Source organism: Mastigoproctus giganteus, chromosome 6 (genome assembly GCF_048544385.1).
Source record: "Mastigoproctus giganteus isolate SK-2022 chromosome 6, ASM4854438v1, whole genome shotgun sequence".
NCBI classification, from domain to species: domain Eukaryota; kingdom Metazoa; phylum Arthropoda; class Arachnida; order Uropygi; family Thelyphonidae; genus Mastigoproctus; species Mastigoproctus giganteus.
The window spans coordinates 231,126,416-231,152,725 of NC_143580.1; the positions used below are offsets into that span (position 1 = coordinate 231,126,416).

General features: G+C 35.6%; 1 protein-coding gene across 1 annotated transcript in view; it reads right to left on the minus strand.

Annotated features, from left to right (window-relative positions):
* LOC150085074 (nephrocystin-1-like) overlaps positions 1–26,310 on the minus strand; it is a 108,022-nt gene that overhangs the window by 17,863 nt on the left and 63,849 nt on the right. The window contains exons 16-18 of the mRNA XM_090376455.1: positions 21,294–21,376; positions 17,074–17,135; positions 1,739–1,838 (exon numbers count right to left, since the gene is read on the minus strand). Of these exons, the coding sequence (XP_090232581.1) occupies positions 1,739–1,838; positions 17,074–17,135; positions 21,294–21,376 (245 nt within the window). The remainder of the gene's footprint in view (positions 1–1,738; positions 1,839–17,073; positions 17,136–21,293; positions 21,377–26,310) is intronic.

The following is a 26,310-nucleotide window of genomic DNA, read 5'->3' on the forward strand; positions in this document are numbered from 1 at the left end:
CATTATAAATACAGTAAAGAATTAATACATTTGGAAATATCTGATTTTAAACAAAGATTATAAGTTTAAATATCAACAGGTCTCATGTAACCAAAGTCACTTGTAAATTTAAAGATTACAGAAAATTTACAAATTCATAAGCAATTCCAAGAATAATTTCTTTCTATTTTAGTGAGGAGCAATGTTTTATGTTAGTAGATGGATTTGTAAATTTGCTGTAATCTTTAAATTTACAAGTTTACTCCAGCAACATAGAAGCACATGCCACAATGCTACTGAGATGATCTTATCTTCTTTGTGGCATGTGCTTCTATGTTTCTGGAGTTGTGAAACATAGAAGCTCTGGCTTCTCTGTTTCACAACTTGTGGCTCTGGCAGATAAAATCAAAATGTATCACAGAATAACAAAGGATTTCATCTGCCAGAGCCACAATGTCTTGTGGTTCCTGATAAGAAGGGGGCTCCAGAAGATGAAATCCTCTGGGAATGAAATAAACTGTAATATAATTTTTATATTACTGTGTGTTCAAAACAAATACTGCCAAAAATCCAAAACTTACATACTATATCTGCTGCAAAATCAAAAGAACAATGATACTGAAACTCTCTGAAGATTAAAGGCTAATATTAGCAGATATTCTTATAAAATTTGTTCTTATTTCACACTTCTTTTTTACTTACTGTTGTTTGGAGGTGCTAATGGTTGTTTCTTTATAGTTTATTTGGTAGTTGTCCTTTATTATATGAGGTTGACAGAGTTTCTGCTCAGCAAAATACACACAACTTAGCAAACCTCATTAATAAAGTTAACTGCCATGGTTTTCAATTAAGCCAATTTGTAATTCTGTCAATTTTTCAGTAATCAAGTAGAAAATGTATCACAACCCACTCAATGATAGCTGGCAACCCAAATTTGGGTCACCACCCATAGGTTAAGAAACACTGGTCTATACCTCCTAAGGTAGAGTGAGACAACAATCATTTAAATGTATACCTTCAGATATGTTTATTAAAAAAAATCAGTTCTCATTACTTTACAACTGCACCCTGTAAACAAAGTTTTGTTAAAGGCCTGAATGGTTCAGGGTTTCAGAAAATATAAGTAATATGAAGATCAAAATTTGCGTTAAAGAAAGAAAAAAAGATTTTAATCTACTTTCTAATGGAAAGTGAACTTATGAGATAACTGTGCATGCATGTATGTCTGTGTGTATATTCCCCCCAACCCAATAACTTTTACAGTCTAATTCAAATGAATTTTACAGTATATGGAAGTAAGAAGTCACAATGATATATTGATAGGAGTGCTTTTATTTAAATCCACCATTTATTCAAAATAGTTGCCACTAAAATTATAAGTCCAACCTACATTTAGAACTTTGTTTAAAGTCCAGTTCAAATGAAATTTATAGTATGTTAGTCAGCCTTTGGATACTAAGACGGACTAATTTTTATCTCAATCAGCTACCCTGAAACATGATAGTCTACTCAAATTGTAAGTGTTACATTATTAAGGTTTTCTACTACTTGTATTTTCATACTGCAAACTCTTGGGTTTGCAGTATGAAAATACAAGTAGTAGAAAGCCTTAATAATTGCAGTATGATATGTGTTGTGATCAAACACAGCTACAGCTCATTTATTAACTTTTAAGATTTAAAAACAAGATATTGTAATTATTAAAAATAAAAATTGGAAGATTATTCTTAATATGAAACACTATGAACAAAACCCTTACTCAAGCTGACGTTTCTGCTCTTTCTTCGGTGTTTTCACCCGAACAATAAGCCGAGGCTGTACATTTTTAGCCATCAGGGTTTTTAGGGTACCTCCTTTAACTATTAAAAGAAAATAACAAATACATTAAATGTGCAAGAAATAAATTTTATTTGGTAGTATGTAGGTGAAAATATGGAACCATATAGAGAGATATTTAATGTATGGCTGTAACATGGCTGCAATCGCTGTCCTGCAGCATGTGGAAAAGGCCTAGATTTGAATGTCAAGATGCCTTGGATAAGTTAGTCAGTCTCAGGCAAGAAGTGCACAGTTTTCTCCCCAGAAACTAGGATTTTTCATTCAGAAAAAACCACAGAATATATGAAATTTACAAATACAATACACTAATGCCACATAGGGCCAACAACTCTTCTGGCCTTACAGTGGGCCATACAGACCTGGTGGCATGGTATTCTGGCAACTGCTTCTTCAGTACTACAAAGAGCATTGAAATATACAAACTTATACAAAATATAGTTGCAAAAGGTCAGTTAAAACAGATAGCATACATCACAAATAACACAGAAACAGATAATACATTGTGTTTCAACAGTGAAATCCAAACAATGTATGCTATCAACCCTCAGCATACATATAGTCTTTGAGCACGGTGCTGCATTGATATGCATTCTGCTAAAGGATATTTGGCTTAGGTCAGCCTAACCTTGAATAGAATAGTTATATGTGAAGCTACCATGCATCCATTTAGCATGTGGAAGCACATGATTACACTAATGTAAGTTCTATGTCCAAAATTTAACTCTCCTGCCATAGGTGAATGTTTTAAGAATAGACATGTCACGTTTTTTTCTGCTCTACACATGTATAGAAATGCACAGAATACTCTAGTTTTTCTACAAACATTCAAGACTGTAAATGTTTTATTTTATTTACTTTGCAAGACTATTTCAGCATTAAATATCTCTTTATGAGGGGTGACTGTTCACCTATCAACCTCTAGATGGCACTGAATTATCTGAAATTAAAGGCTGAATTAATAATTCATTATTAAAGGCTGAAATTAATTTAGCCTTTAATTTCAGATAATTCAATGCATCTTTTAGGTTCTTTACATTCTTCTCCTATCTTTTACCTTAATGTTTCTATTTCCTACTAGTTTTTGGCACCTTGTGCTCTTTACAATTCCATCTGTTTGCACTTTGTCTCCTGCTTTATTACTTCTAGCTTACATAAATATATACTTTTGTATCCTTTTGCTGCTGCTTAGCACACATAGGTGCAATTGCCATATAACCTTTTTAACTTTTAAAACATAATTTACCTATACCTCCATATTTGTCACTCCTACTCATTTTATCCATACTATATATATATATCTATATATGTGTGTGTATATAAAAATTGGGATAAAAGTAAAAGTTATATTAGATCAGATTAATGACATCAACAGTTGATTGAACATTACATAAGTCTGTAATTTAGTTATTATAGTAAAAGTAAAATATGTACTATATAGATACTGCATATGTACATAAACATAACAGTATACAGTGGGCCATAAGGCCAATAACTTATAAAGACTAAGATAGCCTGTGTAGGTCTACAATGCCATACCCTGGAAATAAACATATAATTAGTAATAATATATAATTATATAATACAATAATGATTATGTAGCTAATTATTGATATATAGATATATTGAAAGGAACTTTTTCTAGGGCTAACCAGTTTCAATATATCCTGCCAATAATTAACAGAGCTATCTGTTTCTGATTGCTATCTGCCTGTTTAACAAAGTCCAATTAATAAACATAAAGGCTAATTTGGTTATAATTTCAATTTAGCAGCAAACAGGCAAGATAACTGTTAGCCCCGACAGATAACTTCGAAATGAATATATAGAATATAGAAAATAGAGGGCCAACCATAATTTTATTTGATATATATTTATGCAAAAGAAAGCTTCTGCTGACATAAGGAGAAAGGAAGTAGGGATAAGTATAGTAATAGTACCTTAATTTCCCTCAAATTGCTCTAATGGAAGACTGCTGCACAAATTGGAGCAGTGTGGCATTGGAGGCAAATTGCTGCTATGGATAAAGGGATGGTTGAGGGGGAGAAGACAGAGAGTGGTAATCAATGGACACTGCTCATCGTGGCTAATGTTATTAGTGGAGTCCCTCAGGGTTCAGTGTTGTTTTCTGTATTTATAAATGATATTGATGATGGTATATCAAGCTTAATGTCCAAGTTTGCAGATGATACAAAGGTTGGCAGGATTGTTAAGGACACTACTGATGCTATGCTGCTGCAACAGGATCTGGAAAGGTTGAGCAGATGTGCTGAGAGGTGGCAAATGAAGTTTAACATTGACAAATGTAAAGTACTACATATGGGAAACAGTAACCCCAGAGCAACGTATCAACTCTGTGGTACTACAATAACAGTGGTAGAGAATGAAAAGGACCTGGGGATAATTGTGCAGGCAGATATGAAGTTTTCTGAGCAGTGCAGACGGGCTGCAAGAGTAGCTCATGGTGTTTTGTCAATGATATACAGGAATTTTTCTAGCAGGGATAAGGAGGTGATTATTCCCTTGTACAAGGCAATGATCAGGCCACACCTTGAGTACTGTATACAGGTCTGGAGGCCTCATTTCAAGAAGGATGTAGAGCTGCTGGAACGAGTACAGAGAAGAGCAACAAGATTAGTGAATGGAACAAAGGGATACTCTTACGAAGAAAGGCTTAAGTTTTGCAAATTACAGTGTCTGGAGACTAGGCACCAGCGAGGTGATCTGATAGAGGTGTATAAAGCCTTGAATGGTTTGAGTATGCTCAATGCCGATGGGATTCTTCCTCTTGCTCAGAATAATCATCTGAGAGGGCATAAATTCAAATTGAGGAAAGACAGATATAGGATAGATGTGCAGAAATTTGCCTTTAGCCAGCGGGTAGTTTGTTGTTAGAACAAACTTCCATCCCTTGTTGTGGAAGTTGAAATAACAGGACAGGTATTTCAAACAAACGGAGGGGTGAAATGGGAGTGGATTTTTTTCTTTTTTTTTTTTGGCTGATGCGGCATAAGCTTACTTTCTTGCATCATTTTATTAGTAAAATAATAAGAGGAGTTTACCTCAATATAGTGCATAGAACACTTCCGTATGATACCCTCCAGAAATTAAAACGGAAAAAACAAAAAAATCGACAACTTACCGGTACATTAGAGTAAAATATAAATAATTAAATAATCAATTTAACACAATTCAAATCAATTTAAAATAATTAGAAATCAAAGATCACAGGAATTTTCATTCCTGTGATCACGACATATGGTTGAAAAGCGTTGTCAGCTTCAGGAAGGAAAATCGTTTTGAATATTTTCGTTAGATTCTTTTAATTGCGTTAATTTGATTTTTAATTGTTTTAAATTGATTTGAATTGTGTTAAATTGATTATTTAATTATTTATATTTTACTCTAATGTACCGGTAAGTTGTCGATTTTTTCGTTTTTTCCGTTTTAATTTCTGGAGGGTATCATACGGAAGTGTTCTACGCACTATATTGTAAGAGGTAAACTCCTCTTATTATTTTACTAATATTATTATCAACGTAGAACATATTGAGCAGTACAGCTCTGATTCATACTTTCTTGCATCATATGCCACTACTAATGCTAATGCTAATAGATCTTGGGATATGAAAAATTAGGGTTAGATAGTAAAAAGTGAAAAGTAAAGAAAACAGCTTTATATAATTGTACTTAGGATATATATACCGGGAACGTAACTGCCCGACCCTTTAGTAAGGGATCCTGGTATGACTACAAGAGGACACCAGATGGTGTTTAATAGATAAAGATAATGATGAAATATAGAATAATAAGGAAATAAAGGAATGGCTAATTCCAAATTCCTAAATACTAGCTGATTTTATAATAAATATCCTTATTATTCTATATTATCATTATCTTTATCTATTAAACACCATCTGGTGTCCTCTTGTAGTCATACCAGGATCCCTTACTAAAGTACAATTATATAAAGCTGTTTTCTTTACTTTTCACTTTTTACTATCCAACCCTAATTTTTCATACCTCAAGATCTATTAGAGCAATTCGAGGGAAATTGAGGTACTATTACTATACTTATCCCTACTTCCTTTCTCCTTACGTCAGCAGACGTTTTCTTTTGCATAAATATATATAAAAAAAAATTACCACAACTGAAATTGAAAATTATGGTTGGCCCTCTATTTTCTATATTCATTTTGAAGTTATCTGTTGGGCTAACTGTTATCTTGCCTGTTTTCTGCTAAATTTAAATTATAACAAATTAGCCTTTATGTTTATGTTTAATAATTGGACTTTGTTAAACAGGCAGATAGCAATCAGAAACAGACAGCTCTGTTAATTATTGGTGGGATATATTGAAAGGGGTTAGCCCTAGAAAAAGTTCCTTTCAATGTATCTATATATCAATAATTAGCTACATAATCATTATTGTATTATATAATTATATATTATTACTAATTATATGTTTATTTCCAGGGTATGGCATTGCAGACCTACACAGGCTATCTTAGTCTTTATAAGTTATTGGCCTTATGGCCCACTGTATACTGTTATGTTTATGTACATATGCAGTATCTATATAGTACATATTTTACTTTTACTATAATAATTATATATATATATATATATACAGTGGTGTGCTGGAGCTGGCTCACAAAAGCCGATTTTTAAATTTTCTAGAATTTTGTGAGCCAGTTGTTAAACAGACAATGGCTATAAACTGTAGAGCATCATGCACTTCAATTCACAATGGCTAGTGGCATTTGAACAATAAGCTTGTATTTGGTGATATGAAAAATCCAGAAGCCACTAAGTTGTTAGAAAATTTTCCTAAAATCGTCATCTGGCACTGTTTAAATCATTGATTGCGATTATCACTCGATGATGCAATATCTGAAATAAAACAAGTTAATCATTTTAAAATATTTTTAAATAAAATTTATTCTATTTATCACCAATCTAATAAAAATCAAAGCAAGCTAAAACTGTAGCTAAAGAACTTAAAATTATTAAAATTGGTTGAATACTGAGACCACGATGGGTGGCATGTAGTTTACGAGCTGCTACTGCTGTATGGCACACAAATCCTGCATTATATATGCATTTTTCAAGTTCTTCTTATTCTGGTCTGGAAAAGAGATTAGCTAACATAAATTTTTTACCAGACCTTGCTTTAATGATAGACATTCTTGAAGAATTTTCATTACTTTCAGCAGCACTTCAGTCAAGATCAACTAATATTCAGAAAGTGCAAAAATTAAACAAACACACAATAAGAGCTTTGGAAAATTTAAAGGCTGGTACTGGAAAACATGAATCTCAAGTTGAATATTTGATTAAATCAGATAAGTTTAAAGATATTCCATTTAATAAAATTAATAAATTCAATGCCTTTTCTAGGAATACGTTACTAGAAAACATAATTCAACACATTAATTTACATCTTTTATCAGATAAAAGTAATAATGAAAACATTTTAAATTATTTTGATTTATTAGAACCATCTACTTGGCCTTATGAAGAAATAACTTCACCATGGATAGTTGGTAAAAAAAAAAAAATGTACCATTTAAGTGAAATTTTAAAATATGAAATTGATTTGAACGATTTTTGGGATTTTGTAGATAACGTAGAATCAAAAAATGTTTCAATCTGTGCATGTATTCAAAAAGCTAAAAAGACAGTTAGCACTATTGCAATCAGTAGTGCTGAAGCTGAAAAAGGTTTCAGTTTAATGAACATAATTTGTACGAGGGTGAGAAATAGTTTAACAATAGATCACTTATCGCATTTAATGATGATAAATTTATTGGGAAAAGAGTTAGCAGATTGGGATGCAACTCCATTTGTCAAATCATAGTTGAATTGCAACCACAGATTGGGTATGGATACAAGAGCTCGACAAAAGTCAAAGAAAACATTTTGTGAGAATCAATTGACTATATTGAAATTACAATAAAAATGAATATGTTCTTATTTTTTTGAAATTTTTCTATTCCAAATTATTGTCTATATATTTATTGTAAAATTTACAATAAATATATAGACACACATATTCTTTGTCTTGTTTTTTTTAGCTAGCAAGTTAAAAATTTACCAAATATATATATCTCACAAAATTTACCCTATATATATATCTCACAAGATAAGAATAAATGAATAAATAATATATGAAGATAAACTGCATGGAAAAATAATAAATCCTCAGCAACAAGGGGATACACAAAGCAGCAGAGAACACATTACATTCGTCTCTGCAGATAACTAAATTCTTTATTTTGGCTTTTTTTTCAGCCATGTTAGGCATCATTAAGCATTATTAATTTTTTTTCAAAATTGTTCTTTCCAATTTTCTATTCTATTTGCTTTTGCCATTTCTGTTCCTCCTGCTTTGAATTCCTGTGCTTTTAATGTATTTTGCTAAAATCTGTGATATTTCATTTGCTCTCAGATTTTTAGCCAGTCTCTACAGTGGCTTCTAAATTTATCCCTTTATGTTCTAAAATATTTGGACTTTTGCCCTTTTACATCTAAATTTTATTATTTCATGATTTTTATACTACAGACATATTATTTCCACTGTTGCAGTTGTTTAGTCATATTGCGTATATATATATATATATATATATATATATATATATATATATACAGGCATACCTCGGTTAACGTTACCTCTGATAACGAAGCCTCGATATAACGAAGTCGGCAATTTCAAGCCCCATTTAACATAAAAAAATATTCCAATTTAAGACCAACGCCAGGCGCCTCCGTAGCCAGGTGGGAAGGAGCAGCAGTGCGTAGCACACGCTTCTTGATTAGACCGGGGTTCGAGCCCGTCACCACCAAATATGGAGAATGCGGAAAGGTCATGGAATGACCACCGTATATCCCGGAGCAATATGGCCTTAGTTGCTAATGCTCCTAAAAACCAAACAACAACAACAACAACAAGACCAACGCCCGACAATCATTCGATTGGTGACTGACGGCGACTCGTTACGTATTCCCGAGCTGCGGGCGTGTCTGTTATAACAGTTTTTCGCATCAATCGCATAATTTAGTTGTTGTTTACATGATTGACGTTGTTTCAGTGTGGCGCATTGCAATAATCGACGTAGGTTCTTTGTAGCATTACATAACGTAGATTTTTTAAATTTTAATAGAAATATTTTTGTTTTAGTTAATTAAAATGTCAGAATCAAAGAAAAGAAAAGCAATTTCTTTGGAAACTAAACTAAATATCGTACAACGTGTTGAAAGCGGCGAAAGAAAATCCGATGTGGCACATTCTTTAGGATTAGCGCAATCAACTTTAACAACCATACTAAGTCAATCAGAAAAAATAAAACAGTCTGCTCAGAATTGTACAGATGTTACAGCGGCAAAATTAACTCGCTTAAGGAATCCAATTTTAGAAAAAATGGAGAAAATGTTAAGTTTGTGGATAGATGACATGTCACAACGTCATATGCCTTTAAGTCAAATTGTGATTCAAGAAAAAGCATTATTTTTGTTTAATCACCTGAAATCTAAACAAACTGAAGAAATTACGGAAACCTTTAGGGCTTCTCGCGGTTGGTTCGAGAAATTTAAAAAAACGGGCCAGTGTAAAATTAACAGGAGAAGCTGCAAATAAGTTTCCAGAAAAACTAAAGGAAATAACTGAACGTGAAAATTTTCCACCAAATTTGGTGTTCAATGTTGACGAAAGCGGTTTGTTCTGGAAACGGCTACCAACAAAAAGCTTCATTTCTATTGAAGAAAAATCAAAGCAGCCAAAGACCGTTTAACGTTACACTTTGGATCAAATGCCTCTGGCGATTATAAATTAAAATTGTTATTAGTTTACCATTCAGAAAATCCGAGGGCGTTAAAAGGTAACATAAAAATGAATTTACCTGTAATATGGAAAGCAAATAGAAAAGCCTGGGTTACCAAGGAGTTATTTACTGATTGGTTTGTTAACCACTTTTGTCCTGGAGTAAAACGGTATTGTCAAAAAAAACAACTTTGAAGAAAAAGCTCTTTTGTTGTTAGACAATGCTCCGGGACATCCTACTGATCTTAACACGTTGGACACATGCATTCCTGTCAAAGTTGTGTTTCTTCCAGCAAACACAACTTTCCTGATTCAACCATTGGATCAGGGAGTAATAGCATCATTTAAAGCTTATTATCTGCGTCGAATTTTAAGCAATTTACCTGAACTAGAGGATAAAGAGGAAATGACAGTTAAAACTTTTTGGAAAAACTACACCATTAAAAACGCAATTGAAAACATTGATAGTTCTTGGAAAGAAGTCACTAAGAAATGCTTAAATGGAGTTTGGCGCAAAATATGGCCAGAAGTTGTACTAGAAGAAGAAAATAACATCCAAGAAATTAGAAATGAAGTTATCCAGATGGCTCAATCAATAGGTTTCGAAAATGTCGATGAAGAGGATGTTAGAAATTTATTGAATGCAGAAGATGATGGTTTTTCAGTGGAAGATTTAGAAAACCTTGTTAGCAACGAAGACAAAGATAATGAAGGCGAAGTTAAAGAAGTTCCTGCCGAAAACGTGTTAACAACCAAAGATTTAAAAAGGTGCTTAAATGACATTGAAAACGTTTTAAATTTTTTTAGTGAAAATGATCCTGATTTAGGAAGAAGTGTTATAGTTAAGCGATCAGTGTTAAATGCAATAACTCCGTATAGGCCATTGTTAAATGAAAGAGCAAAAAAGCATAAACAATCAACTTTAACCTCATATTTTAAAATGTGATTTCACTTTGTATGTAAGTTGACTGTTTATTTAATAAAACTTTTCTTTGTTCGAAAAAAAGCTTTTCATTTTCTTTACGTAGGAACGTATCCCTATTCTGGCCATAGTATTTTTACCTCTGAAAACGAAGTTTCGCTTAACGAAGTAATTTCGTGGAATGCATCCTATTCGTTAATCGAGGTATGCCTGTATATATATATATATATATATATATATATATATCTGCATATATATTTTTTCCTGCTGCTTTGAATTCCTGTGCTTTTAATATATAGTTATGTTGCTAAAACCTACGATATTTCACTCACTCTCAGATTTTTGGCCAGTCTCTTCAATAACTTCTAAATTTATTCCTTCATCTAAAAGATATTTCTTGGCTAAATGCCTATCAGTATGAAGGAGTTGACTAATGCATGGGTACGCACGCAACACACATCATTTCTACTACCAAGGTAGTTTTAATGCATCATTTTAATTACATCTCATATTGTGAATAGCTTCACAATGAGTCACCATGGTATTGCATTATCTTAAATAAGTAAAGCTTCACCTATGGAGAAGATTAATTCTCGGCAGATACCACCATCCAGACGGCACCGTTTCGAAGCTTATCGACTTCTTATCGATGGGTGGGCAGGTCTTATTTTATTTTTTTATAAAAACCCCAAACACGTGAGGTATTAGAACCTATAGTACCTAGTACCATGGATGGGTTGGAAGTTGAGAAGATGAAAGGTGATATTTGTTGACATTAGACTTGAACTTCTGTAAACTATAATTTTCAGGAAATACGTATGAAGGAAGGTTGTTCCACAAAAAGGCAGCTGAATGAATAAACGAGGAAGATGAAAAGTTCATTCTGTGAGTACTGTACAGTAAATTGGACAGTAAATGGATGTTAGCTAGTGGCAGCATGTGTTCGGACTGTTTTGAAAGAGAGAGCGGGAATTATAGAAGCCAATTCAGAAGCACGGTGCCCATGGAAGTATCTGTAGAAAAGGCATGCAGCAGAAACAGAACATCTATGAGACAGAGAGTGGAGAGACTCTGTTAGAGATAAGTCATTAATTAACCTAACTGCCCTCTTCTGAATGAAATATAGAAGCCTGAGAGAGGTTTTGGGGGCACCACCCCAGATGTGGAAACAATATTCCATAGTAGGCAGATTTGCAATTTGTACAGAGTGAACAGCTGTTTGGAAAAAAAGTAATGCTGAGAGCGAAAGAGAAAACCAAGTTTTTTAAATGCAGAGGAAGCAATATTTGTAATGTGCTTGTGCCAAGAGAGATTAGAAGTCAGGATAACCCCCAAAAGAGATGAATCATCTTGCCTAGAAATCAGAGTGCCACTAAAGATAAGCATAGGAGCAGAAGAATCCTTTTTGTGAGATATAAGACGGGACTGAGTTTTAGAAGGATTGAAATCAACTAAGTTGTCTTTGCCCCCATTGCAGAATTACCTGGAGATCAGCATTAAAGGAATTGGTAGCAGATATTCGAAAAGTTGAAGCTGATTGAGTAGGGCAAGGTTTCTCAAACTGGAAAGTGGAATGCAATGTGCTATCATTTGTAAAACTATGGATAGGATTTCCAGTCAATGGAAGAAGGTCATTAATATACAAGAGGAAAAGAGTGGGGGAAAGAACTGAACCTTGGGGGACATCACATTAGTGGAGAAGTTAGAAGACAGAGATCTATCTACCATCACCCTTAGTGAGCGGTCAGAGAGAAAACTGGATAACCAATTACAAAAACAGTTTAGAAGACCTTTATGCCAATCACGATCAAAAGCCTTTGAGATGTCAAGAGCAACTACTTGTGTTTCACCGAACCTTTCCATTGAATTAGTCCATAAATGGGTAACATAAGCCAGAATATCACCAGTGGATCGACACTGACGGAATCCATACTGGTGATCGTTGATCAGACGGAAGGTTTCTAGGTAGTTTAAGAGTTGGCGGTTAATTGATTTCTCTATTACTTTAGAAAGAGTAGAAGTAATTGCAATGGAACGATGATTGGATAGGAGGGATTTGTCACCCTTTTTAGGAACTGGCTGGATATGAGCAAATTTCCAAGCAGAAGGAAAAACACCTTTGGAATAAGAAAGTGAAAAAAGGTGGCAAAGAATAGGAGTAAGTTCAGGAGCACAGGTTTTGAGAACAAGTGGAGAAATACCATCAGGACCTGGAGCTTTCACATCAAGATTCATCACTTCACATCAAGATTTCACTTCACATCAAGATTCATCAAAATCCTTCTGACATCCTTTTGACGGAAGACCACAGGAGGCATTGAATGGAGCGTGTTGGGAATGGTGGGAGGTGTTTTACCAAGATCATTAATACATGAGTTGGAAGAAAAATGGGATGCTAGCAGGTCAGCTTTATCCTTGGCTGAAGTGACAACAGAACCATCTGGTTTGGACAGGGCTGGGAGCAGAGATGGGCAAAAGTTGCAGCCAATAGCTTTGGCAAGAGACCAGAATGCTTGGCTACCATTAGGACAAGAAGCAAGTTTTCTACTCTTAGCCTGTTTAAAATCTAGTTTGGACTGATTAATAACTGCTTTACAATTGTTGCGAGCTTTGGTGTAGGCAGAAAATGAAACTGAAGAATTGAAAAATAACCAATTATGATATGCAACATTCTTCTCTTGAACAGCCTTAGCACATTTATTGGAAAACCATGGTTTAGATAAAGAACGAGATTTTAAGGTGGAGTTTGGAATAAAAGATTCCATTCCTACAATAATGATTTTAATGAATCTTGATGCTAAGAAAGTTCCATATCCTGATAGTATTTCTCCACTTGTTGTCAAAAGAAGTTTTGAAACAGTAATCCGACCAAAGAAAAGAAATCTCACAGGTCATCCCATTTTGCATCCTTGTAATGTCAAACAACACGAGGTGGGAATAGCCATCCAACCAAAGAAAAGAAGAAAATAAATTTCGCAGTTCATCCCATTTTGCATTCTTTAATGCCAAACAACACGAGGTGGGAATAGCGATGATACAAAGGCTCCATTGGAGAAGACAGAATCACCAAGTTGTGATCTGAGGTGCCTAAAGGACCACTCTCTTCGACCATGTACTTAGAAGGGTTGTTTGTGAGAAAAAGATCGAGCGTGTTGGCTGTATGGTTAGGATTGTCTGGTATTCTGGTAGATATTGTTCTGTATTTTGGCAAGTACCTTATTGTTGCAATAGTGACAATCCAGTTATGAAGTATAACTCCACAATATGAGAGATGCTTAATGGTGTGTGTGTGTGTGTGTGTGTGTGTGTGTGTGTGTGTGTGTGTGTGTGTGTGTGTGTGTGTGTGTGTGTGTGTGTGTGTGGTTTAATCTAAAAGATATTTCTTGGCTAAATGCCTAAGAGCATGAAGGAGTTTACTTATGCATGGGTACCACATAGACATCATAACTGAGGTGTCACTACTGCAACAACAGGGTACCTGCCCATCCACCGATGAGAAGCCAATAAGCTTCAAAACGGTCCCGTCTGGGTGGTGGTGGTATCTACAGAGAATAAGTAACATTAGTCTTCTTCATAGGTGAAGCGTTACTTATTCAAGGTAGTGCAATACCATGGCAACTCATTGTGAAGGTATTCAAAATATGAGATATAATTAAAACAAAGCATTAAAACTACCTTGATAGTAGAAATGATGTGTGTGCAATACCCATGCATAAGTAACCTCCCTTATCCCTTCATGTTCTAAAATTTTTTGACTTCTGCCTTTTTACATCTAAATTTTAATATTTTGTGGTTCTGTACTACAGACATATTAATTCTAATGTTGCAGTTGTTAAGCCATATTATTTTCTTTTTCTTAATACAGGAACTCTCCGACTTATGTAATACTCAACATAAGTCGGGGAGTTTTTGCCAGCCAGTGCAGACTGAAAAAAAATATGGAAATATATTTTGCATCTGTAGGGATAAATGGAGGTATTGTGAAAATATCGTAATATGAACCCGATAACATATTGTATTTTTGTTTTTGTAATTCATCCTAAGTCCTTGGAAGTTGAAAATTTTGCTATATTACTAAGCTATTTATCTCTCTAAAAGGTCATATTTATAATGGAAATTGAACTACACTTTCATCATTATCATATGTTCCCATTATAAGAATCAATTTTGAATGCCTTTGTGATTTTTTTCTAAAGCACGTTTCTGGAGGTCACGACCAAAAACAACTTGCACTTTCCAGTTTATTGGGCTTTTCTGTTAGTGCAATCTATTATAAATGGGTAGTAAACTCGATCTTATTGCATTTGTGATAATACCGATAACTGGAATTCTGTGGGTTTTTACATTACGGTATTATGGTGAAACGAGTTCCCCTTCACTGAAATCTTCAATCATATAAAAAACAAATTTTCACAAACTTCTCTTCATCATTCCTATTTACATACTATAGTGATGAAGGGAAAAGGACCAATGGAAAATGCAAGTGCTAGCAGTGCCAGGAAATGAAACAAAATTGATTTAGAAATGAAGATAAAAACGATTAAGTATGAAACAGGACAAAGTTTGTCATTTTTGCAAGAGAATTAGATCTTGCTGCTTCAACAGTGAATACTATTTTAAAAAACAGTGCACATATAAATGAACATGTCAAAGGATCAATGCACTTAAGATCAACAGTGATCACAAAACAGTGTTCAGGTGCTATATCGAAGATGGAACTGATATTAATAATATGGATGAAAATCAGATTCAGAAACAAGTGCTCCTGAGTCCAATGGCCATTCAAGCAAAGCCAAGAAGTATTATGAAGATATTAAGGATAAGTATGGTGAACTCCAAGCCAAGTTCGTGGCAAGCAAAGGGTGGTTTAATAGGTTCAGGCATCGTGCTTGTTTCCAAAACATTAAAGTATGTGGTGAAGTCGCCAGTGCTGATTCTGCAGCTGCAGAGAAATTTTATGATGCATTGGAAAAAATTATGGATGAAGGTGGCTATTCAATGCAACAAACTTTTAATGTTGATGAGACTGCTCTGTACTGGGAAAAAATGCCAGCTTTCAACGCTTCAAAAGATAGGGCCACGCTCTTGCTTGGGGCTAATGCAGTGGAAGATTACAGATTAATACCATTGCTTTTGTACCATTCTAGAAATCCTTGTGCATTTAAGGGCATCAATAAAGCCCCCCTACCCGTGCATTTCTATTGGAACCAGAGAGCATGGATAACAATATGTCTCTCTTTGAGGAATGGTTTAAATGCTGCTTCATTCCCGAGGTTGAAAAATATTGTAAAGACAATGATGTTCCTTTCAAGATTTTGCTTCTATTAGATAATGCTCCTGGACATCCTATGCATCTAGATGATTTCAATTCGAACGTGAGTCATATTTCTACCACCAAACACGACTTCACTCATCCAACCTATGGATCAGGGTGTTATTTCGAATTTAAAAGCATACTATTTAAGCACAACATTTGCTCAGGCATTGTCTGCAGTAGATGGTGAGAAAAATCTTACGTTAAGAGACTTTTGGAAATTAATAGTGGGAAATTACAATATTTACCATGGCATCTTAAACAATAAGGCCTGGGCGGAAATTACTAAATGTTGTTTAAATGGCACATGGAAGAAATATGCCCACGGCATGTAAAAGGTTCGAAGGGTTTGAAAAAGATGACTCATGTGAAGAGGTTACAGACAAGATTATAAAGGTTACAGAACTACTTCAGTTGGAGGTTGTTGCCAAAGATGTGGAGGAGTTAATAGAGGAAGAAGAGAAGGAATTATCTAACGAAGAACTTATTGACTTGCAGGCAGTGATAGTGAAAGAAGAAAATGCTGACGAAGCTCAAGATGAACCAAATGAGGAGCCAAGATGCCTCATCAGAGAGATGGCAATGGCGAGATTTGAGATTCTTAAAACGATTCTTAAAAGTTAATAGAAGGGTGAATGATATGCTTGCTTGCTACAAAGAAATCTACAATGAAAATAAAAAAGCCACCGTCCAGTTATCTATTAATATATTCTTTCGTAAGGTTGAGCAGCTGACCCCTCCACAGCTCTCAACTCCACAGCAGCATACTTATCAGCTGAAGACGTCGATTCTGGTAACGATGCTCGAGAGGTAAAACTTACTGACGTTATGCCTGTTTCTTCTCTTTTTTCGTAATTTTATAATTTTGAAATTTTTTAAATTGCACCCTTTTGTAATATTTCCTGTGCATGAGATAAAAAATTGAATAAATACAATAAATAATTCTATTCACATGTTCGTCGAACATTTCTTTTTTGATTCAATCAATTCGGTGAGCACAGTTGCAAGTGCTGCACAAGCATGGGGGAAATTCCGACTTACGTAGTGTTCCGCAGAATGCAAATCTTATGTTAATCAGGGAGTGGCTGTATTTATGTGTATGTAATGTGTGTGTGTGTGCCTATGTACACATACACACAAACAAAAATATGCAGTGCTGTTGCATGGTTGTACAGGAAATGCTACAATGGAATGAATTTTTACCTGAAACTGAATCAGTCTGTCTTAGAAATGGATCTCCACTATGTACATGTAGCACTCTAGTTCTGAAATAATAATCTGGCATCAATAATGGTTACAGTTACAATAATACTAGCAATCAAACCAAAACAAATAAATAATATATATATCTTAGTTTTGGTAAAATTAAAAATAACACAATGCACAGACACATAGCCTTACTTTTTACATATTGTGATAAATCAGGAAAACATATAGGAGACATGATTATTTAAAGTTAAAGTCAAATAAGTTTACAAAATGTAAGTAATTCTGTAAACAACATAATAGAAAAATAAGTGGTTATTTTGCTATGCTATATTTTGTTATATTATGCAATTATTTTTATACATCACAGTAAAAACTTCAAATAATCATGGTTTTGAGTGTAACATTTTATTCATTACAAAGTGAATTAGCATTAGCAGTGGCAAATGATGCAAAAAAAGAAAACTTATACTATACATCAGCGATTTCCAAACTGGGAGGCGCAGACTAGTGCAAAAAGGAGGCGCGAAAAGTTTAACAGAAATGTAATTTTCATAACATAACATATATAAATAAAAAAATATATACATATAAATAAACTTTCATAACATAACATTAAATTTTATAACTTATTTTTTAAAGCATTTACCGCCACCTATCTCACTCTAACTTCGATATAAACATGAGATAAACATTTATTTGGAAAAAAAATATTATATTTTGCTGAAATGGATTGATGAATTATGATTGATATGATGTAATGTAATATATATAATTTAGTGCGTACTATGTATGACATATATAGGTAGATTGCATAGCATTAGCTGCATGGTTGAAATATAGTTTCAGCAGTGTGCGATTGAGTTTTTTATTGTTTTTGGCGTGAGTACTGATAATAATCGTTAGTAATTTAGAAGTTGTAGTTCTAAATTACTAACGTAATTTAGAACTACAGATGCTTATTATTTCATGTAGTATTAATAATTATTGTATTAACATATTAAAAATAAGAAATTGCACAATTACAGATGCTTTACTTCAAGGGAGGCACCGGGAAAATTTTACAGGTCAAGGGAGGCGTGGGCTCAGAAAGTTTGAGAACTGCTGCTATACAGCATCAGTCAAAAAAAAAAAAAAAACAAAAAAAGAGACACCGCCCGAAATGGGAGGTGTCTTTTTAGGTGAATAGGTGAAATACCTATGTGTTCCTTCCAATAGTTTATCTAGTTCTTCCTTGAATTTGTTTACGCTATCAACTTGCATAACAACAGATGGAAGTTTGTTCCAGCAATCAGCTGCCCATTGGCTAAAGGCAAACTTCTGCACATCTATTCTGCAACCATACTTCCTCATGAATTTGTGTCCCCCTTATGTGTGTGTGGTCTGAGCCGACCGGGCTAGCCGAGTGGGTAAAGTACCTGCCCGGCAACCCAAAGGTCACAGGTTCGATTCCCGCTTCGGGCTTGGATCAAAGTACTGCAAAAAACCTTGGGAGGTGCAATATGGCCACAGAAGCCGATGCGCCAACTACCAAATCAAAAAAAAAATCACACCACACCCTTCCTAAAATGAGACCTCCAGACCTGTATGCAGTACTCAAGATGGGGCCTGACCATTACCTTATACAATGGAATAAACACCTTCTTATCCCTGCTAGCAAAATTCCTGTATATCATTGACAAAAGTCTATAAGCTGTCCTGACAGTCTGTCTGCACTGCTCATAGAACTTCATATCTTGTTGTTGTTGTTGTTTGTTATTATTTGGTTTTTAGGAGCATTAGCAACTAAAGCCATATTGCTCCAGGGATATGTGGTGGTCACTCCCTGACCTTTCTGCATCCTCTGTATTTGGTGGTCACGGGCTCGAACTCCGGTCTAATCAAGAAGCATGTGCTATGCACTGCTGCTCCTGCCCACGTGGCTATGGAAGCACCAACTTCATATCTGACTGCAAAAGTACTCCAAGTCTTTCTCATTTTCCATTACCCCAAGTTTAGTACCACAGCTGGTATGTTACTCGAGGGTTAATGCTACCCATATTCAATTGCATTTATCAATGTTAAACCTCAATTGCCATTTCTCAGCCCATCTGCCCAACTTTTCTAGATCCCACTGCAGTAGGATACTATCATTAACCACTCTGTCAATTTTTGAATCATCTACAAACTTGGCCATTAAACCTAATATTCCTCCATCAATATTATTATTATTATTATTATTATTATTAGCCATATGGTACAAGGAAGCCTGAGGCTTATGCTGCACCAGCCAAAAAAAAAAAAAAAAAAATCCCCAGTTACCCCCTGAGAAAGAAAGAAGAGAGAGGAGGAGAGAGAGAGAGAGAGAGAGAGAGAGAGAGAGAGAGAGAGAGAGAGAGAGAAAGGGAGAGAGAGAGAGAGAGAAGTACAAAGGAATCACCAAGAAAGAGAAGAATGATGATATCCAGCTCAGGACCCTGGGTTTGCCAAGCCCATACTCACCAGATGTGAGCCCCCGGGGAACATCAGTGATAAATATAGAAAACAGCAATGGGCCCAACACTGAACCCTGAGGGACTCCACTAATAACATTAGTACAAGGAGAACAATGTCCATTGATTACCACTCTCTCTCTGTCTTCTTTCACTCAACCATTCCTTTATCCATGGTAGCAACTTGCCCTTAATGCCACACTGCTCTAATTTGTACAGCAGTTTTTTATGTGAAAAAGCTTTCCTGAAATCCAAGTACACGATATCAAAATTATCTTTTCCATCCAGTTCTTTTGTGACCACATCATAATAACCAATCAAATTGGCTAAACAAGATTTGCCCTTAACAAACCCATACTATGTTTGAAGTATAATTGCAGCCTTGTTTAGATGACCTTACATTACTTCTTTTACTAGTTGTTGTTGTTATTTGGTTTTTAGGAGCAATAGCAACTAAGGCCATATTGCTCCAGCAGTGGTGAAGCAGCAGTGCAAATTTTCTCGATAACAGTACAACATTGAGTTTCTGAATGCCGATAGCACTTTAGCCAGTGAGATTTCATGATATTTTTTAGTGATAGTGTATTTATGGGAACATAACAATCAATATGAGCACAGTTAGACAGTGGGTTAAATGTGTCAGCGATGGTGACAGTGGTTCAAAGGAAGTGCCAAAGTCAAGTTACCATTGCAATGTAGACAATGGAAATGTGTGCAAGAATAAGAGCAGGTTTTAATGCCTCAAAAATAATTTTGGCAATCTGGGACACAGGAAATTGTGTGCCAAGTGGGTTCCATGAATGCTAATGCCATATTACAAGCAGCAGAGAGTATGCCAATTTTTTGTAGTGGTATTGAGACCATAGGCAGTGATTTTCTTGACAGCACTGTTAGTAAATCACTATGAACTGGAGCCAAAACAGCAGTCTATGGAGTGGCAACACAAATATTCACTGATGAAGGAATTCAAGGCTCAACTATCTGATGGAATAATTACAGGGCAAGAGAGGGATTATCCTTGTGGTTTTCCTGAAATAGGAACACACAATCAATTTTGCTATATAAGATAATGAAGAAGCTAAAGATATAAACTGCATGCATTGAGGCCAGAGAAGAAAGGAAAATTTCTCATTCAGCCTGATGATGCCAGCCTCATATTGCATTCTGACAAGAGAGACTATGAAAATGTATACAAAATGGTGGAAAACATATGGAAAAGTAAATGTAAATACTTAAAGAACTGAAGTATATAACATGCAGTTTAAATTACATACCTGCAATAGTATCCAATAAAAAAAAATTTGGAGGCATTAGGTTATCAGGTGTTTGAAAAGTAATGGGGTGACTGGAACATAAGTACTCTTCTAGATCATCTCAGCCTTCAGTAAATCTTTTGTGCCATACAATACTTGTGTGTGATGACTCATAGTATAATTTCTGAATACATCAAGCATCTGCAAAGCCTCAGTGCAAATATCTTGACTACAAATGAGGAAAATATCCAAATGAGTGAGGAATTCAGCACATTACACTAGTAGACACCATCAAGAAGACAAATTTCTGAAGAGTGTGACACATCCAGAATATTAAATGTTTCGCTACATTTTGATTTTGCTGTCCATTACTGCTACAATAATCCATTATCAGAACTTTCTGAATCAATCTTATATATCACTCTTTAAAAAAACAACAAATTAAAAAAAATTCATGTAGATAATGTAATACCTAGAGTCAAGAAAGCCATACCTGTTAGGAACTGGCAAACCAGAGTCATCTATAAGTCTCATAAAAACCCAACCACAACTGACTTCACCTCTTTCTCCAGTAGTCTAATACAAAAGGATCAAATGAGCACATTCTTAATTTGTATGCTTTATTAAAACAAGAAAACTTTCTTATTTAAACAGGCTTGTGGTAAATATTTTATTAGCGTACATAATTACTGTTTGATCCATAAATAGTACCCTTATTACTGATCAACATAATAGATTAAGAAAGGTTTAAAGGTTTAAAGTAAATAGTATAAAAAAAGGCAAAAAAACAAAAAAAAAAACAAGGTAACAGTTTACATGGTTATGTTATTGTTGTTGTTATTTGGTTTTTAGGAGCATTAGCAACTAAGGCCATATTGCTCCAGGGATATGTGGTGGTCATTCCCTGACCTTTCCGCATCCTCCGTATTTGGTGGTCACGGGCTTGAACTCCAGTCTAATCAGGAAGCGTGTGCTACGCACTGCTGCTCCTGCCCACCTGGCTACGGAGGCGCCCCACACACATGGTTATGAATGTATATAGGTTGATTCAGAATTGCCTATCATAAATTCCGCAGTGGGTTCTTGATAACAAACAACATTAACAAACAAACAAAAAAAACAAGGTTAAAGTTACAGTATCAGAAAAATTAATGACAATGGCATGACTACACTGGAATACAATAAAAAACATAAAACATATACAAGACACAACAAAATTCAGAAAAAAATTATTAAATAACTATGAAATGCCTGTTGATTACAGGGTATCGCTTCCTCAATTCAGTCTACACTATGGTGGTGCAGGTCTCAGCACAGCTTCATGCTGTGGCAATGCAATTATTATTCACAATAAATGTTCAATGTGACCACTATTTGCATGCTGTACAAATAGGCTTGTACATGCTCCAGAATAGATGGCATATTTCTAACAGCATCAATGGCATGTTGAACACATTGCCCAAGTTCCTGATAAATGTCTACTTCAGTTGTATACATGTCTTTGATATGATTCAGATCTGATGACTGGGCAGGCCATTTCACTGAAGTATCATGATCGATCGTGATCATTCTAACATCCAGGGTAAGGGTTGTTCTGGAAGCATTGTGTTAATCAATGAAGTGTATAAGTGCACCATCATATCATGCATGATGGTGCACCTGCACATGTGTGTGTGTGTGTGTGTGTGTGTGTGTGTGTGTGTGTGTGTGTGTGTGTGTGTGTGTGTGTGTGTGTGTGTGTGTGTGTGTGTGTTATGGGGGTTTAATGGCACATGAGCTGCTCAGGCTATAGTGCACCTACCTGCACATGTATACAAGCACCATCATGGTGCTTGGATACATACTGATCCACATGCATCAGTATGTATCCAAGCTTCGAAAGCACATCTATTAAACATAAGAAAGTCCAAATACTCATTGCTGCCAAGATAATCCAGTAATGTATACAGACGAATAATCACGTCTCTCTAATATAGCTCAGATATTGACAGAGGAAACACCACTGATGGCATAAAATACACAGTACATAGGTTGTGCCTTACCAATATATTTTGGTTGTGAATCTTGTGGAATGGATTTTTTGCATTCCACAAAATGACACGACAATTCCACTGTAGGAATTTAACCATTATTTGGGCTTGGTCGGTCCATCAGGTGGCTTCCAAAGTACTGAGGGTTTTACTTTTCTGTCTTGGATTTATCTCTTTTGGGGAAGTATCAATGCTATCCTGTCCATTTCCTCCTCCTCCACAGAGAGTTCCAAGACTGTTTCATCGGGCACCTTCTGCCTGACATCCATTTTTTTCTTGAGGGCTAGGATGTACATCAGGTTTCTTATTCTTTTCTCCAGTGATTTCTTTTGTAACTGGTGGAGAATTAGGAGGTACAGATTAGGAGTGGCAGCTGATTGATCCTTCTGTGCAGGTTTTATTGAATTTAGAAGGTAGCGTGTGATGGAAGTGAATAACTCTTTCGGTGGGATGGTCATTTAGGTCTGAGTTCCAATGGAACATCTTCCTACTACCTTCTGAGCATAGGTTGGTTTATTTGCATTCATAGGTTTCACAGCTTTTCTTGCCTCCTGATATGATATGTTCAGCTCTGCCTTAAGTCTTTGTATTTCTTTTTCTTCCTTCCACCTCTGACATGCTTGTGAGTATGCAGGGTGTTCTCCTTGGCAGTTAATGCAGGTGGGTTTTGTGGCTGAACATGATGTAGTTTTGTGCTCTTTTGCTGCACATCGAGCAAACGGCTCTACGACAGGCCATTTGTAGGTGTTCATATTTCTGGCACTTAAAACACCTTAATGGATTTGGGACATATGGATGCACTGGACAGTTGATATAGCTAGCTTTGATCTCATTAGAAGAAATTGGTGAATGATGTCAGGATGATGTTTCTAGTGGCAACAAGTTTCCCATCCCTAAGCATGAAGATTTGTTTGTCAGAACAGATTTCCTCTTCTGACACTTTCATGAGATCTCATTCAGTGATGAAACCACATGATGAGTGAAGTGTCTTGTGAGGGCTAACTGTGATAGGCATTCCCCTGATAGATGTGGCTTGGAGGAGCTGTTCTGAATGCCTGTCACTTCTGGTCTCTACAAAGATGTCTCCTGACTGAAGCTGTTTTACTGATTTGGGAGAGCCTGCCACCCTTCCGAACCCCTCTGAATAAAGAAGAGCGACATTTTCCCTATAATTTTCTCACTTGCAGAGTGTATTATCAGGTGAAGGGGTGTTGGACTTGACATGGTTTTGGTTTTCTGTCTTTTTGCTGAAGTGACATCAGCAGGGTCAACTTCTAATTTTTTGGATAGGGACTGTGTTGGGGCCCCGGAAGAAAGAACTTCATCAGGATTCATGGGTTTTTTGAATTTCAGTGTCTGAGATTCCCACCCACTATAGAGCTGAAATGGGATGCCCACTACCTAGCAAGCAATAAATGTGCTTGGGAGTGGGGCACTAGGGCTACCCAGACCACTGCCAGCCTGAATCCTGTCCCTCGGACCATGAGGGTAGGGGCACGGCACTGACCGGTTGACCCTTGCAGGTGAATCCACTAGCCAATTGATCTTGGCTGAGCCATCCAGGATGATCCACCTTGTCGAAACAGGGGTCAAAGTGGTGTGGTAAAACTGGGGCCCCCCTCAACCACCAGGTTGAGGGGGGCCCCATTCCCTTTCTGAATTTCCATGGGTTGCAGCACACAGAAAATCTAGGCTGTGGGTGTTGGATCCCAATAATGCTATCTGGAAGACCAGCAGTGTCACTGTAGGTCCTCTCAGCATATACAGGTGTCCCCCATCGAGGGGCTTTTGGTTGGAAGACCACAGGAGGCATTGAATGGAGTGTACTGGGAATGGTAGGAGGTGGTTTACCAAGCTCATCAATATACAAGTTAGAAGAAAAATAGGATGCTAGCAAGAAAGCTTTATCTTTTGGCTGAAGTGGCAATAGTACCAATAGAGATAGGAATAGAGATGTAGAGTGAACAAAATCTACATCTCTATTCCCACCTCTGTCAAAACCAATAGCTTTGGCAAAAGACCAGAATGTTTGACTACCATTTGGACGAGAAGCAAGTTTTCTACTTTTATCTGTTTGAAATCTAGTTTGGACTGATTAATAACCACTTTACAAGACTGGAGAACGTCAAGTTTTAAACAGAGGAAGTTAAAGGGTTCCAAGTTATTAGTGGAGTTAGGAGAACGATAGAGACAAGAGATGAATTTAATAGAATGTGGTAGAGAGATTTTAAGCCAGAGAAGATTCCAAATTACTAAGTCTCTGGCAGGGAATATCAAATGGACATATGCACAAGTACCACCATTGAAGTAAAAAGAATCATACAGCGAATAATTAGGATAACTGAAATGAGCAGTGGTTGAATCAACTGATAATTGAGATTCAGTCAGAAAAAGTAAGTTAAGTTTGGCAGACTAAGTGGAAATAGACATCACTGAGATGGGAATTGAGACCACATATATTTGTCAAATAAACAAGTTTGTTTGGGAGGTTTTGATTTTTTCAACAATAAGTTTTCTGTTAGTTTGACTATCCACGACGTATTCCGTAGTAAGAATAGGAGGGGAGAATTGTTGTATGAAGTAACGAAATTTTTGAGTGTCAAATGGACCTGGATATCAATTCCATCAGTATTTTAGACTCCTAGGTAGCAAGCTCAGCTTGACATACCTGAGAGAATATATGAGACAGCCTCATGGACCACTCTTAAAACACCCTCTGAATTTAACACTGATGCTGACTTAAGTCGAATATCTGGTAAATCTACTAGCATTAAAAAGTTAAGGAGCAAACAGAAAACTCTAAATATATCAAAAATCTTTTGCTAAATTATGACAAAATATTATGAGCCATTCATTTTAATGTGTCTTAATAATGCATAAAAGCTGGACAAGTTTCAATCTGAAATTACAGAATTATGTAAATGAGTATGAATTCATAAGTGACCAAAAATTGCATGTCAATAAACCAAGGAAGCATATCATAATAAGACATAGGTTCTCTTTGGGTGGCAATACAATTATGACTTTATTAAGATGAGGATGAGACTGTTAATTAATGATGAAGGTATCAATTCCAATTTTTCTGTGACAGCTTAGTGCAGTTTTTTGTAAGTGGGAGGTATAACTGGCAAGCTCCAGAAGAAAATGCATAAAAAATCCAGTTGAAGACTACATCTTGATTCAAGAGTGAAGTGCACCATGACCTATTGCTCCTGGGGTTCAACAGACATGCTACGGGCCAATCCAAACAAGCCCTTTTGTATAAAGGGGCCAAGGGAACAACAAACAGCTAGTTGTTGTGCATAAAAATCTTTCTCATGAACCTTCTATAGATGAGGGCTGTCTGTAGGTGATACGTTATTGCTCACCAGGTGAAGGAATTATTCAGTAGTGTCTCTAGGACATTTTCACAATAATGACTATTTTTAAATTGATAATGTGAAAGGTTTTTTTTTTTTTGGCAGATACAGAATAAGTTTA